This window comes from Aspergillus versicolor (assembly GCF_001890125.1).
Source record: "Aspergillus versicolor CBS 583.65 unplaced genomic scaffold ASPVEscaffold_6, whole genome shotgun sequence".
Lineage (NCBI taxonomy): Eukaryota > Fungi > Ascomycota > Eurotiomycetes > Eurotiales > Aspergillaceae > Aspergillus > Aspergillus versicolor.
Genome location: NW_024467529.1, coordinates 2,041,592 through 2,054,667, shown reverse-complemented (window position 1 = coordinate 2,054,667; position 13,076 = coordinate 2,041,592). Strand labels below are relative to the sequence as shown.

General features: G+C 50.0%; 6 protein-coding genes across 6 annotated transcripts; 1 reads left to right on the top strand and 5 right to left on the bottom strand.

Moving 5' to 3' along the window:
• Positions 1 to 844: 844 nt before the first annotated feature.
• Positions 845 to 3,146, top strand: ASPVEDRAFT_152246 (uncharacterized protein; the record flags this gene model as incomplete). The annotated part of the gene is made up of 4 exons (XM_040808291.1): positions 845 to 1,472; positions 1,524 to 1,816; positions 1,861 to 1,985; positions 2,036 to 3,146. 4 exons carry the CDS (start codon positions 845 to 847, stop codon positions 2,940 to 2,942), a joined length of 1,953 nt encoding a protein of 650 aa, XP_040669557.1. The 3' UTR covers positions 2,943 to 3,146.
• Positions 3,147 to 3,745: 599 nt separating this feature from the next.
• On the bottom strand, positions 3,746 to 5,284 carry ASPVEDRAFT_54120 (putative longevity-assurance protein (LAC1); the record flags this gene model as incomplete). The annotated part of the gene is made up of 4 exons (XM_040814884.1): positions 3,746 to 4,312; positions 4,369 to 4,656; positions 4,707 to 5,017; positions 5,161 to 5,284. The coding sequence occupies 4 exons, from the start codon at positions 5,282 to 5,284 to the stop codon at positions 3,746 to 3,748; spliced, it is 1,290 nt and encodes a 429-aa protein (XP_040669556.1).
• On the bottom strand, positions 5,251 to 5,945 carry ASPVEDRAFT_756540 (uncharacterized protein). Its single transcript, XM_040816312.1, has one exon. The coding sequence runs from the start codon at positions 5,831 to 5,833 to the stop codon at positions 5,414 to 5,416; it is 420 nt and encodes a 139-aa protein (XP_040669555.1). The 5' UTR covers positions 5,834 to 5,945; the 3' UTR covers positions 5,251 to 5,413.
• On the bottom strand, positions 5,908 to 7,547 carry ASPVEDRAFT_756547 (uncharacterized protein). Its single transcript, XM_040816313.1, has 2 exons — positions 7,224 to 7,547; positions 5,908 to 7,154 (listed from the first exon to the last, which is right to left on the bottom strand). The coding sequence occupies exons 1-2, from the start codon at positions 7,250 to 7,252 to the stop codon at positions 6,059 to 6,061; spliced, it is 1,125 nt and encodes a 374-aa protein (XP_040669554.1). The 5' UTR covers positions 7,253 to 7,547; the 3' UTR covers positions 5,908 to 6,058.
• A 77-nt stretch (positions 7,548 to 7,624) lies between these two features.
• Positions 7,625 to 9,849, bottom strand: ASPVEDRAFT_85219 (putative C6 transcription factor; the record flags this gene model as incomplete). The annotated part of the gene is made up of 4 exons (XM_040817664.1): positions 7,625 to 7,893; positions 7,958 to 9,031; positions 9,083 to 9,609; positions 9,680 to 9,849. 4 exons carry the CDS (start codon positions 9,847 to 9,849, stop codon positions 7,625 to 7,627), a joined length of 2,040 nt encoding a protein of 679 aa, XP_040669553.1.
• A 546-nt stretch (positions 9,850 to 10,395) lies between these two features.
• ASPVEDRAFT_54117 (Zn(II)2Cys6 transcription factor) lies at positions 10,396 to 12,835 on the bottom strand (the record flags this gene model as incomplete). Its single annotated transcript, XM_040814883.1, has 2 exons — positions 10,396 to 11,611; positions 11,664 to 12,835. 2 exons carry the CDS (start codon positions 12,833 to 12,835, stop codon positions 10,396 to 10,398), a joined length of 2,388 nt encoding a protein of 795 aa, XP_040669552.1.
• Positions 12,836 to 13,076: the final 241 nt, after the last annotated feature.

Sequence of the window (13,076 nt, the reverse complement as noted above, 5' to 3'; positions counted from 1 at the left end):
ATTATTGCTTCTGCCCCAAGGAAAGGTCTCCCTCACAGCCGCTTCACAGCCTGTTAGAAAGTGGGATAACTCGTATCCTAAAGCTTGGCGCTACGTCTCCAAGCCCCAGAATATTTTCAGGCTAGGGTTAACCTTATAGGATAGAGATATATACGGCTATTTCTGCGAAAAGTCGGTTCAATCTATAAAAAGGACGCTGACCTGAAATGTCTGCAAAAGAAGCAAAATAGTTATGCCCGCATACGACAGGTCGATCAAGTTATATATCGAGTATGCAAGAGGTTCGAAGATATTGACTAGGAAAGAAAATAGAAGCCCGACCGTGTAAAAGCATATTGAGATCTAGAACTAGGCGTATAATTTTTAACACAAAGATATATTAAGTAGCTTGCTCACGGCTCATATAGTATCGAAATTGGGCAGCGCGAGCCGCGAGGCCAAGATTCCCCGGTGATCGTCGCGGAGCGGAGCGCAACCCGGAATTATGTGCATGAAAGCACACGAGTCATGCAGCCTCAACGCAGCGGAATTCAACTCCGGCCCCAAGTTCTTTGTTTGTAACGCCCAAGGCCCAGGGTTTTGATTCTCTCATGCAACTTACCAGCTGAATCAGGGGAAGAACTGTGTCGGTTTAAGCATCACGTGGAGAGTGAGGGGTAGCTCCTAATCGGGAAATCGGGCAGATGGCGAGCATTGGACTCTTGCATCTTCCAATTCATCCATCAAAGCGACCCTAACGCGGCCCAAGAAGAACTGCGTTTGTGCTTATTTAGCGCATCCACCACTGACAGGGCTGCTACATGTTATATATATCACTGTTGATTGGCGCTCCAATAATGCCACCATGGGCGAGGAAGATAAGGACGCCAAGTTGAGGAAATGGCCCGATGACCCCGATATTCGGCCCTCACCAGCTGTGGAGAGTCCTGCTTCAGCAAAAGGCGCGTCTAGTGATGGCTCGCGACAATCCAAAGTAGGCGGACAATCGCAGTCTCTTTCAGAATCAAAGAACTTTGAGTTTGTTCTGGTGACAGATAACGAGTCACGCCGGCAGGTTCGCCGCCATGCGATGCGACAGTATATGCACCAGCGTCGCATAGATAGTATTACACGCCTGGGGGTAACACGAGCGCCTGCTGCCGGCTGGACTACTCGTCCTATTTCAAATCAGCCTCATCCGCAACCAGCCGGTGCGAGCACGTATGATGAGCAGGATGATGTCTCCAGTAAAACGAAGAGAAATTCGCCACCCACTGCGGAAGAGAAGTTCAATGAGGCAGAGGGGAAAACGCCTTCTCGACAATTATTGCCGAAAACCGAGAAGGTTAAACGCGAACCTACCAGTCCTTTACTTGTCCCGAAACTTCGGTATATCCAGCCTCATGGCGTGCCTGACCATGGCACAGTTCGGGACCCTTTCAGCTCGTATCCAGTGCCCATAAAGGGTGCAGATCACGAGTTGATCCAACATTGTAACTGGACTCACCTGGCGTGCTGTTGATTTAGCTGACATGTCCTGCTAGTCGTCGTGACATATCCATCTATGATGTATAAGTTCATTGACTCCGCTGCGAACAACTTGAATCCCATGAAGGAGATATTCAAGCAGTTGGCCCTGAATGATGAACTCCCATTTCAGGCGATGCTGGCAATTGCATCGAAACATCGTGCAGGAGTAGAAGGGAAAACAGAGTCGGTCCAGAGTCTCACCCACAAAATGCGAGCTTTGCGGTTGATGAACGAGCGCATTCAGATGGACTCGAAAACGGCAAATGATGGGACCATCTATGCTGTTGCTACAATGGCTGTCATTGAGGTAGGCTGAGTTTTAATTGTGTCTTGCAAAGCTAATTCCCATAGAAATGGTCGAAAGATGCATCGATTGAGCGCATGCACTTTAGGGGACTTGCCTCTATGATCAAGAACCGAGGAGGCATGCAGGTAATGCATAATTCAAGTCCATTCCTCGGGAAAGTTCTCTACTGGTATGTCTTCCTATATTATTTCTCAGCTAGCAGCCTGCTTACTTTTGCAGGGTGGATTTCAGCTGCGCCTCAAAGGCCACAGTCGGTGCTGCACTCCCCTGGACCGGCGCTATACCAGATACTCCACCAACTGGTTTCGACTTTCTCGATCCCGATGTACACTTTTATACTGCTCATACCTCTACTCCCCAAGGAGACACAGAGATGTTCTGCGATCAATATCGCGCCTGCGAGGACTTTCTGCGTTTCTTCCGCCACTTACATAAACTCGAACATACTGCTTTAAATTCACCCTCTGCCCTGGCATACACAGAGACACCGCCACGCATCAAAAGCTTCGTCCCAGGTACAAAGCTACACTCCATCCTCACACTACTTCCAGATTACGACCATGGAATCCGCGATATCCGTTTTATTGACGAATACACCTGCATGTCCTGTCTGTTCTTCATCGCTGTAGCCCTCTACCACAGTTACTCCACCTCCACCCCCTTCGACCCCTACCTCCAATGGCTCGAACGCGCTATCGATTGTATAAACCCGCATGAAAACCCAAGCATAACATCCATTCTCTGGCTCTTCCTGCAAACCACGGGCTTCATGCCCGGCGAAGACCACGACAACTCCGGCGCCCGATGCTGGGTTGTTTCGCGCATGGTCCGCATTACAAAACACCTCGAGTGGAAACGTCACGGCACAATCTGGGATAGCATCCGACAAGTCCTCATAAACTTCATTCTTACACAACAGGAGTGCGCACTCGGCGAAGAAACAGTCGACGCCGAAGCCCTTACCGCAAGGGCGAAGATGAGAGATTCCGCACTCTGCGGCGAGCGAGGGTATTTCTGGGACGAGGACGAACTGCGTCGTGAGATATTGGACGTTAGGGTTCCGGCACGCAGTGAGCTGGAATCTCTTTCTGGAATTGATGATCTCGATGTTCCTGTTTTAACATAGTTTTCTCATTCTTTACGATCGGTTATGAAGCGGATACGAATGTTACGAAACCCAATGTTTATAATCCAATATTGAACATTTTAGTCTGTTATTTAGACTGATGCTTTTACATGTAAAGTAAATATCGAAGTCTATTTGATAGAAACTAAATTTGTACCAAACTCTATAGGTAGATTTTGAGGCGGAAGCATATCAAGAACTTAGGGCTAACTAGATAGGCTAGTGCATAGTAGCGGCTGCGAATTATTGAGGTCCTCGTCTCGACCCAAATTCACAAAATACGCCAGACATCGTAAATTATTAGGAATTCCTGGATAGGCTACGAGAAAATAACATTAAGGAGAAGAAGCTCATAAAGTTTGGTGCTTGATTTAGTTGTTGATATACCTGCACCAAGTAAACATGCAGAAACATACCAGTACTAAAGATCACTACCGTAAGTACACGATTCCATCCCTTGACAACAAAGTGGGTATTTAAATCACCTGGCCTCTCTAAATCAAGTACAGCAACGTACGGAAAGAGGATATATAATCAATAGCAAAAAAGATAGAACATGGCCGAGGCGATTTGGTTAAAGCAGGAACGACAAACAAAAAAACAACCCGGAAACAAAAACAATCGAGATGAGATGTGTGGTATCAAACATAGACAATATAATTTTTTTTTCTTCAAAAGAACAACGGTTAGATACGGATATACGTCATGTAGTCATATTCTCGGTTCATCAGATGTGCGATATGGGAGTACCACAGTTTGATGGCGTTATCTAGACGGAGATGTATGAAACCGGGTCAAGGTGGCTAGGTCCGCGTATCACACCCGATGCGCCCAAGTAGTGCCTTGCGATCGCTGCGGCGAGGTCGTGCAGAGGACGGCCCGTTGGATCGGCGCCATTCAGCGCTCGAGACCTCCGCTGAGACGACACTGCCGTTCGTGCCATCTTTAGGTACAGCATCTTCTTCCTCCTCCTCGTCATCGCTGCGGGTGTCTTCTGCGTTGCCGGTGCGAAGAACGCCCACTGCCACACGGATGACCATGGTGAACCAAACAATGGAGAGCGCCTGGAGTGATAACAGGGAGCTTAGGAAGATCCACTTGATCGTGCGGTTCATGCAGATGGGGCCGTCGATGTCCAAAAATGGCGAGAAGAGGTGCATCACTCGGTCAGGATATCCATCGGTCGAGATCATCTCCCCGGTTGCGCCAGAGTAGCAGCCCCACTGCATCACAGCGGGGACATCCTTGAAGATGGACCAGCAGAGCAGAGGGTACATGATGTGGCGAGAAATAGCCCACACGACCATGAAAACACCGAATGCGATGTTGCAGCTCAGCTCGAAGCCTAGATATTTGAGGATTTTGGCAGTCTGTATAAAGTTAGAACCCAATTGCAATCTGAAACGAGAAAAGTATGATAGCATACCGGCAGAAGTAGATCCACAACATCCATCAAACTCAGAACCACATTAGAGACGTTGTAGAAGCCATAGACATAAGCGGATGTGAGGAGGGAGCTGGTGATGAAATGGTGAGTTAACATCTGGTAGTGATCCTTTCTCCGCTCCTCGATGTTGATAACGAAAATCTGCTGCACCCAGAACGCAAGCTGTGCTAGGAGATACCACTTCATCATCCCAGAAATACCACGCGCAGGCCAGTCGGCCCAGATAGCCTTGAAATCCATCCAGTAGTTCGATTGCGACCATATATACTGCCCATAGTTAGCCGGGGCCGTCGTGAACTGGTGTAGGAAAGACTAACCATTCCGAATGTCCAGAAGAACGCATAGTACAAGCACATCCAGCCCTGTTCAGCGAGCCGGATTGAGGCCTTTTTCTTCAATCCAGACCACTGCGCCATTGGCCGGAAAACCCACTCAATCGCAATGCCCCGAATTGCGGTGAACGCAAATACGGAACTCACGACAAAGTAGATATCATCCCATCCTTGAATGTATAGCCCCTGTGATGGTTGGTAGTACGACAGCTGGAAAAAAGGTGTGGTGTACGGCGCAAGAGAAGGGTAGAGGTGGTGGACGGCCAATAGCATGGAAAGGGACGTCAAGGATATCCCTAATGGGCGAGTAGAAAGTCATGTTAGCGTACCATAGTCTAAGTAGGTAGAAAGACAAAAAAAAAAAAAAAAGGTAAAGAAAGGGAAAAAATGGGAAAAGGGAAGTGGACAAAAGCTTGAGCTTGCAAAAATTCATGCATACCAATCTGGTTTGAAACCACCCATTCTCGGAACGTGGTGTCTTTAACTGGGCGGTGCGAGGAGGTCGTGACACAGGCATTGAGCTCTGTGACCGACTGCGGCGGCGAGGACGTATCTACGGCCATAACGAGTAGGAGAGCTCGAAGAAGATGAGCTCAGAGTCGGTGGTGAATCGTTGCTTCGTGCAAGGGGATGTGGTCGAGGGTGCAGGATCAACGAGGGTTTTTTTTTTTCTCGAACCGAAGCCAGCGATTTCAAGTTGAGTCAATGAAAACGAGTGAATACGTGGTTCCAGACCACCGTACGAGATCTTGAGTTCGGGATGGGCACCGGTGTTGAGCGAGTGCTGGTGTTGTATTTGCTTGAGATACAGCTGTCTGGATTGCGCGGGACGGAGTGTTGGGGGAGATACCACCGTCCTTCTTTCTTTCTGTTTCAGCCTGGCGGAGTGGGAACGAGACGAAACGTTGCAAGGAGATCAAGGACGAGGATCCTCGGTCGCAGAAAGTTGAGGAGTGTGAAGCACAGACACACACCGCTATCGAGAAGAGGGGAAGAAATGGCGACGAATCCAAGGAAAGCAAAACAAATCCAGTAGAGTTGCAGTTGGAGGATGAGGGACAGCTCCTGGTCAGGGCCCGGTGCTGGTACCGCGGGAGGGTCTGCGACCGCATTCAATTTGGCTGGCCCCAACAGGCCCGCCCAAGTACCAGCACAAAGGCACACCGCCTCCGCACCGCGCTCTCCCAATGGCATTCCTGTCCCGCTTCACAAGCCCTCGCTAGAGGCCATGACGACGCCTTTCGTCCGGAAGCTAATGTACGATCTTCAGTCGTCTGACCCTTGCTGGATATCTCATGTGTACCCTAAAAAATCGCATGTTCTATCTGTCTAGTAGTCTATGAGCTCTCCCGTTCCAACCCCGCTGTCGCTCCATTCACGTACTCCGCTGCACTGACTCCCAGCTTGGCCAGATCAACTCCTCCCTGTCCCGCCATCGCCCGAGACATTGCCCGCACCACCTCTTCTTCCTCCCATACTCCCGATGGTGCTCCCGGGGCACCTTCTCCGTTCGCAACTACCGTCTGCCAGTATGAATCATCGCGGTCCTTCAGCACTCTATCTCGAACCACCGCATTCTTTGTCACACTCGCAACATGTAACTTCGTGCTTGTCCCGGTGAGCGATGCCAAAGACGCCGACACAATCTTATCCACCTCATCCGCCTGGCTCGGCGGCGTAAAGAACCATCGATTTGTAGCAGTTACGTAGATGAAACCCGCCAGGACAACATCAAAGCAGGCAAGCGCCAGCGGCCGCAACACAGCCATCTTCTGAAAGACAGCGGGCGGAACCGCGATTCCATCCCGCACGGCTTGAGGGCCGGATTTGATGGGGTCATACATGAACACAACATAGAGATCAGCAATGGCCAGGAACAATCCCGCAATTGTAAACTTCGTGCGCCACCTAGATGCGTCTCTTCCGGCGAACGAAGCGGAGGTTGCAATCCCTACAACGGCCATGTGGACGAGGTGCAGGACCATCGAGTTGAGCGGATAATAGAATAGGGCGTAGGTGTTTGGGTTGTCGAGCTTGCAGAATTGGCACTGCGTCAGTGCTTTCTCGCCGTATCGTAAATAGATCTTCCGCGCCTCCTTCGATACAAGCTTCGACCTGAGCAGCTTGTCCGCCTCCGTAAGGACACCGCCATCCCGCAGACGCGCCAGCCTTGAAAATACTGCGTCTACTGGCGTATTAATTCGGGAGCGCGTAAGAGAGAAAATACTCGGGCTCGGGGCGAGCGGGCTTGAAGGGTGGGTAAGGAAGAGGAAGACAAGGATCGAGAAAAAGAGAATGTTGAGAGCCCGAGAAGGAGCGAGAGTGAGAGGTCGAGGATTTGGCCGCTGCGTTAGAGCGACTTTGATATAGCGAACGAAGTTGAGGATTCGTGGGAGGACAATCGGGGCGAAGATGAGCGCGAGGCTCTTGATTCTGTATGCGATTAATACCCGCGGTTCTCCGAGATGCAGAGAGGGAGAGAGAATAATTGAGTAGACTTACGTGCCCCAAGAAACGTTCAAATCGACCATCTTCCTCGATCTTTTGGTGCTCGACTCGGTAGAGTTGGTTGTTCTTAGGAAGATTAGTTGGCATCAACTGTCGGAGATAGTTCGATAGCGCCAAGAAGCGCTTAGCGGATTCTATTCGGGTCGGTATTCGGAACTGGAGTACTGCCAGGGGAACAACGTGATGAACCTGATGGTAAAAAAAAAGAGAGGCCAAGGAAGATACTCGTTTCGTTTTTTCTTTTACTAGGCTTATTTGTTGCACGTGGCTAAGTTCTCGTGAACAAAGACACAGAGTCCATCACGTGTATACCATCAACTATATGTACATTTGAAAGCAAGACACCAGCTCCATCTATACATTTTGGTATCCTTAAAATATGTGCTTTAAAAATATTAACCCGGCGTCCAAGAGGTGTTCTGCGGCCCCTCTGAACCGCCAAATAAATTTTGAATCATCAATCCACCAGCAGCGTCCAAGAACTCCGCCCCCAGTGACCCCTGCGCGTATCGGAAATTGCCTCCCAGATTTTGGCCAAACGGATTGTACATAGTTGGGTTCTCACCCCAAGCGGATGGCGACCATGGCGGGCGAAGAGGTCCGGTCATCTGCGTCAACGAGAATGGATCGAAACTGCCGGGGGATGTTCTTTCATGACCGTGCTCTGTATGAAACCAAGGTGTTAGCCGTCGAAGTTACCTATTAGTGTAGGACTGGATATAGCTTACCCAGAACCTTTTGGAGGACAACTCTCGCGCGGAGAGCCATGTCATGAGATGACCCTAGGCTCCCTAGACAGTCCACCGCTCGTTGTATATGACACCTCCAGGAAGCCGCCAGAGGATGCGCCGGCCCATACACGTAGCATGTTGCCTGGACGAAGCTTGCTGTTAGAAGCCAACACGTCGCGTACCAGGTTAGCCCTCGTTGCCGGTTGTCCGTCGACTCGAGGAACCCGCATATCGACGTAACGCACATGTCTGCAGCGTCGAGGCAGGAAGCAATTGGACTAATGGATGTGTCGAGTTCAGATTTAGACGTGATATTCTGAAATAGGAAAGGTCGGTTTATGACAATCCGTAGGTGGTATGATCTCCAGAGGACGACCTGCCTTGGAATGTCGAACCGGGGTTCGAGGTAGACGTCCGTGTTGAAATGAGGAGGAAGCTCATTGTGCCAGGAAGAAATGCGGTTTTCCAGATCCTGAGCTTTGCTCGAAGTGGGGAGATGGTGGGTTAAGAGCTCGACTTGGATCGCGTTGGCAATCTTGGCTAGCTTGACTTGTGCGATGAGACAAGAGGTAACTGTTGGCCCCGTTTGACTCTCCGGGAGCTCTTCCATATCCACAGCGAGATCGTGATCGTCTACATTGGCTGGGAGACGAACATTGACACCGACGAGCGAGACGGCCGGGCGGCCTAAAATAAGCTGAACACCAGAGACGAAAATGAAGAGTGTCCACCATACCCGTCGTCGAACTTCCATGGTGAATGGTGACGTGCTGGGCATCCCGAACTCCCGATGCAAGCCAATCGCGAGAGCCATACTGAAGCCAATACCGACTAAGATAAAGGCAGCATTAGGCTTGTTCCGCTTCTGCAAATAATTGGCCATCAGAACAATTCCCTGGACGTAGCTAAGGGACCCTTTCTCCAAAACATCCATCGACAGGTATTTTCGTGCTTCTTTGAAAAATACTATGTCCATTTTCGTCCCATTCGAGTCACCGGCAAACGCGCCTATCGCAAGAACAATGTTATATAACAACGGCCATGAGCCATCGTGAGGCTTAGCCAACGCACCTAACGACAATTAGACTTCGTTTACTGCAGACCTCTCCATCTGAGACTTACCCGATACCCGTGCACGAAACGTTCCTTCATGTAGGATTGGATATGCGGGGTGATAGAACGTAAAATAATCATCAAGATAGCGGGCGACTTCTGATTGCTTTCTGGGCAGAGCAAAATCGGAGATATCATCGTCGTCCAGAGACGAAGCTGGGATAAAGCTGCTTAGAGGGATATAGAGAGGAAGCGACTGCAGGAATTTCAACGCAGCCACTCCGGACTGTGGACCCGTATAGCCGGCTTTATGGGGATCTATTGTCAAGAAGCCCATGCCATCTGTCGAGTTATCGAAATCTTGTGATTCGTCAAACTCGTAGTCTTCCGCATTGCTGTGCTCGGCCACGCTGGTCGGTGGCTGCTCAGTGGAATGCGTCAGATCATGGTGGTGCTTGACCTTCTTCGGTGCCACCGGGGTCGAGTCGTCATGTAGACGGACGGTGCGAAGCGCCTCCTGGAGGTCAACAGATGGTAGATAGGCTGCCCAGGCCTTCTCCATGTCATGCACCAAACGCTCACTCTCCTGAAGCCGCCTGGATAGAAACGTGTTAGCGCGTTGTACGTCTCCTACAAAGCACACAAGCAAATTGGCAAGCAAAATACCTTTGCAGCTTTGACAGCTGATGTGACGGTGATGAGTATCGGCATGACTTTGCGTCCCGCATGCAATTCATGCAGTTTTCATCGCCGGAGCAGCGGATCTTGCGCCGCTTACATTCATCGCAGGCAAAAGTCTTGCGCAGAATATGCCGAGACCGAGCTGCTGATTCCATGATGGAGAAATACCATCAAGTTAGGTGAAGTTGGGGGAATCAAGGTTGCAAATCTGGAGGACGTTGGTGCTCTCTCCCCATCATTGCTCCACACTCGCCGTCAACCTTGCGCCTTCAACCACACAGAGTATTCTCGGTGTCTCAGACAGATTTCGCGCGTAGGGAAAAGCCTTTGTCCAGTCTCAAGATACGGGTGTTTGAAATTTCCCTTGGGTACCTCCCAGAGTTGACCAAAAACCCGATCTTCGAAAAATAGATTGCATCTTTGGAAGCTGGCGACAAGTGCTCGTCGACGATGACTCGGGTCCTCCAATGGCGGCGCTTTCTCCGAGAAGTGGACCAGCGCTCGGTGAGTGGCCGAAGTATGAACAGCCGCCACCCCGCCTCATCCTCAGTTGTCCGTCCGGTGTCCAGTTAGGGATCTTTCTCTGGAGCGCTGAACTTTTTTTATTTCCAAACGTATACTCGGATTTTTCAATGAGCTGTGAAATACGCCTGTCCTTGGCAATTGCTCATGTGAAATCCCATGGTAAGGTCACCATAGAATTAGACGGCCAACCCGGTGCCTGCCCCAGTCCACTGGTATAGAGCCGAGATGGCCCTTCGTCGCTGTTTAATTTCGTAATGGATGGCAGGGCGCCCGCGGGCCTGTGCCAAAGTGCTCCGCATGATCTGGCAGAAGTGTCTCTGAAACCCAGTATCCAGCGTAACAATGCAGGACTCGGTGGCCCGAATCATAACCTCACAAGCACTCAAGAACGGCTCCCCTGCCTTATCCTGTAATCTTTCAAGAATAAGGAGGAAGTAGAAGCCGCCTTGAAGTAGTTGGATCCCGAAGAAGTTCGGCATGAAGCTGACGTCGGGGTCAAATTTCAGGATTTGTCTGACCGAGTCGGCTGCTTTAAGGGCATGTGGTATCGCAGATGCAAAGTTTGGCGAGGAATCCCAGAAGCTTTTATCCTGCGTGAGTGAAACTGGATCCCACTTACCATCCTGGAGAATATGAAGTACATCAATGTAATATGACGCATAGGAGGTGACTGTTTGTATGAGCCAGAAGTATGCCTGGGTTTCCGACCGCTCTGTCGTGTTGGGGGTCGTTGCCGATCCTGGCGATGCTTTGAGGTCAAGGGCGCTCGTGATAAAGGAGGCGATACTGGCTTCGTATAGATCAAGCTGGCGAAGGACTTCATGGAGTTGACCCTCCCATCCGTCCTGCCGGAGGGCTTCCGGTCCAAGCATAGGATGGTTCTTAATATGATTGAGATCAATTATTTGACCCATGATAGTCATCAGGGGTAGGAAAAACCCGAAGATCGATGTATCACGGCATGTGAAGTCAGGAAATATGCGTCGCATATTCTTAGATCCTGATATCATGCAATGAGGACCAGCAAAGTGTGTGCTGTTGCTGTGTATTTCTCCCGCCTGCCATGCTTCTTCGTCGAGGGGGAGAAGAAGATCCTTGCTCTCGGAATCCAGAAGCATCAGAGGTCGACTGTGGCACAATGCTAAATGACGGTCCGTCATGTACAGTAACCACCAAACCCTGCGACGCTCTTCGCGCTGTTCTTCCGTGAGTTGGATTGCGGAGCCGTGACTTCGAAAACACAGGCAGCCTAGAGGTTTCTGGGTTGAGACCGAAAGGTCGAAGGATGTGCTCATATACGAGAAGGACAAGGCATGACCATCAGAATTCGATGTCGTCTCTATTTCTCTGTTCAACTTCTGCTCCCGTGCGAGTGTAAAAGCTGCATACCACCTAGACCGTCCATCAGCTTGTGAAACTTGATTGCAATGTGCCAAATACTGACCATCTCAGGCTGAGTGCGCTCTTTTCACTTGATGAAGTAATAGAGGCAATATGTATATACGTAATCACATCGTCCAGAGAACCGACAGGGTGTCTAAAGCTCTGTGTACCATCACCAGGCGTTGGAGGGCAGAACATGGTCTCGAAGTTTCTTGGCTCACTCATAGGTAGAGATGGCTTATTAGTAGCTGTATCAGGTTTCAATAGCTTAACAGTGAGCGAACCGAGGAACTGGCAGAGCTCCTTTCGATAATGAGCTGTTATAGGTAGGGAGAGTGCATGATCGTCCGACGCAGCCACCCATAGCATACTGGCCAATAGAGCGGGACTAGTAAGGCGGTAATTCCTTTCAGTCAGGAAAGAGGATTTCCTCAATACGAAGCATTGTATATGCTTGCAAAGGGGGTGCATATGCGTTGGGAAAGCACTGGCGAAGTAGAGGTCGAGAAGGCCACATGCCAGGTCAGGGGAGAGTTCCGTCTTGATGAACGGCATTAAGGGTTGTAAAACGGGGTACCTTAGAGACGGTATAACATCCTGAGATCTAGAAGCAATCCCAGAGTCTAATCCAGGAAGCGCATAAGGTTCATTCTCAGTGAAATCTCCAACGGTTGGGGGCCCCAAGGAGAATGAACTCTCATCCAAACCTGTTCTTATGGGGAAATTATTGGAACGTGAATCCTGTCCCAACATTAAGTCCTCAATTTCATCTTCCTTTTCTTCAATTCCCTGAAAACCCCACGGGATACCATCGAACGATGGCAGTTCCTCAGCACCTGGACTGATAACCGTCAAACCATGTGCCGAGTATAAACCTTGTTGAGGAGCATTTGGTGTCTGCAAACTGGAAATTGTCGACGAGGCTGTTGATTGATCGCCTGGAGACGAAACAGCGGCATTTGGCGCAGTGTTTAACACATCACGTTCACCTGTTTCCACAACATCGATCTTTGCGTGACGTCCTCGCTTGCGACGCAGCCTGGTAAATTCACAAGGAGTACCTTTGCTAAGGCACCTTGAACACGGGAATTCTCGATCGCATCGCGCATGATTGGAGTGGCACCAGTCGCAGGCGATTCGACTACGTGTGCGCTTTTTGGGTTTCTTTAGATTCTTCGGTGCGGACGGGTCGAGGTTCGATTGTTTCAAGGCATGTGTTTCTGGTTTTCCCATGTTAGGCAGACCGCAGGGATACCGTTCGACGGTTGGAGGAGATGGCGAGTGAAGTCAAGGGAAGGCCGAAAACAAATGAGCGAGCGGGAATAATGGACGAAGCACTGATTCCGTTCTGCATTTGTCAGATCGAGCTCCTGCTGGTGATCTGGTGAAGATTAAACAAATCGTGGGGTTGTTGAAGGCCGCACTGCAGTAATCGCTGAGCATGAAGCTTGAGATAGCAAAAGCATAGAATTTG

Excerpts from the sequence above, each read along its gene's own strand:
- ASPVEDRAFT_756540 (XM_040816312.1), bottom strand. The coding sequence starts at position 5,833 with ATGCGGTCGCAGACCCTCCCGCGGTACCAGCACCGGGCCCTGACCAGG.
- ASPVEDRAFT_756547 (XM_040816313.1), bottom strand. The coding sequence starts at position 7,252 with ATGGTCGATTTGAACGTTTCTTGGGGCAC. Across the intron at positions 7,155-7,223 it reads TTGAACGTTTCTTGGGGCAC|AATCAAGAGCCTCGCGCTCA; the intron begins GTAAGTCTACTC and ends AATCGCATACAG.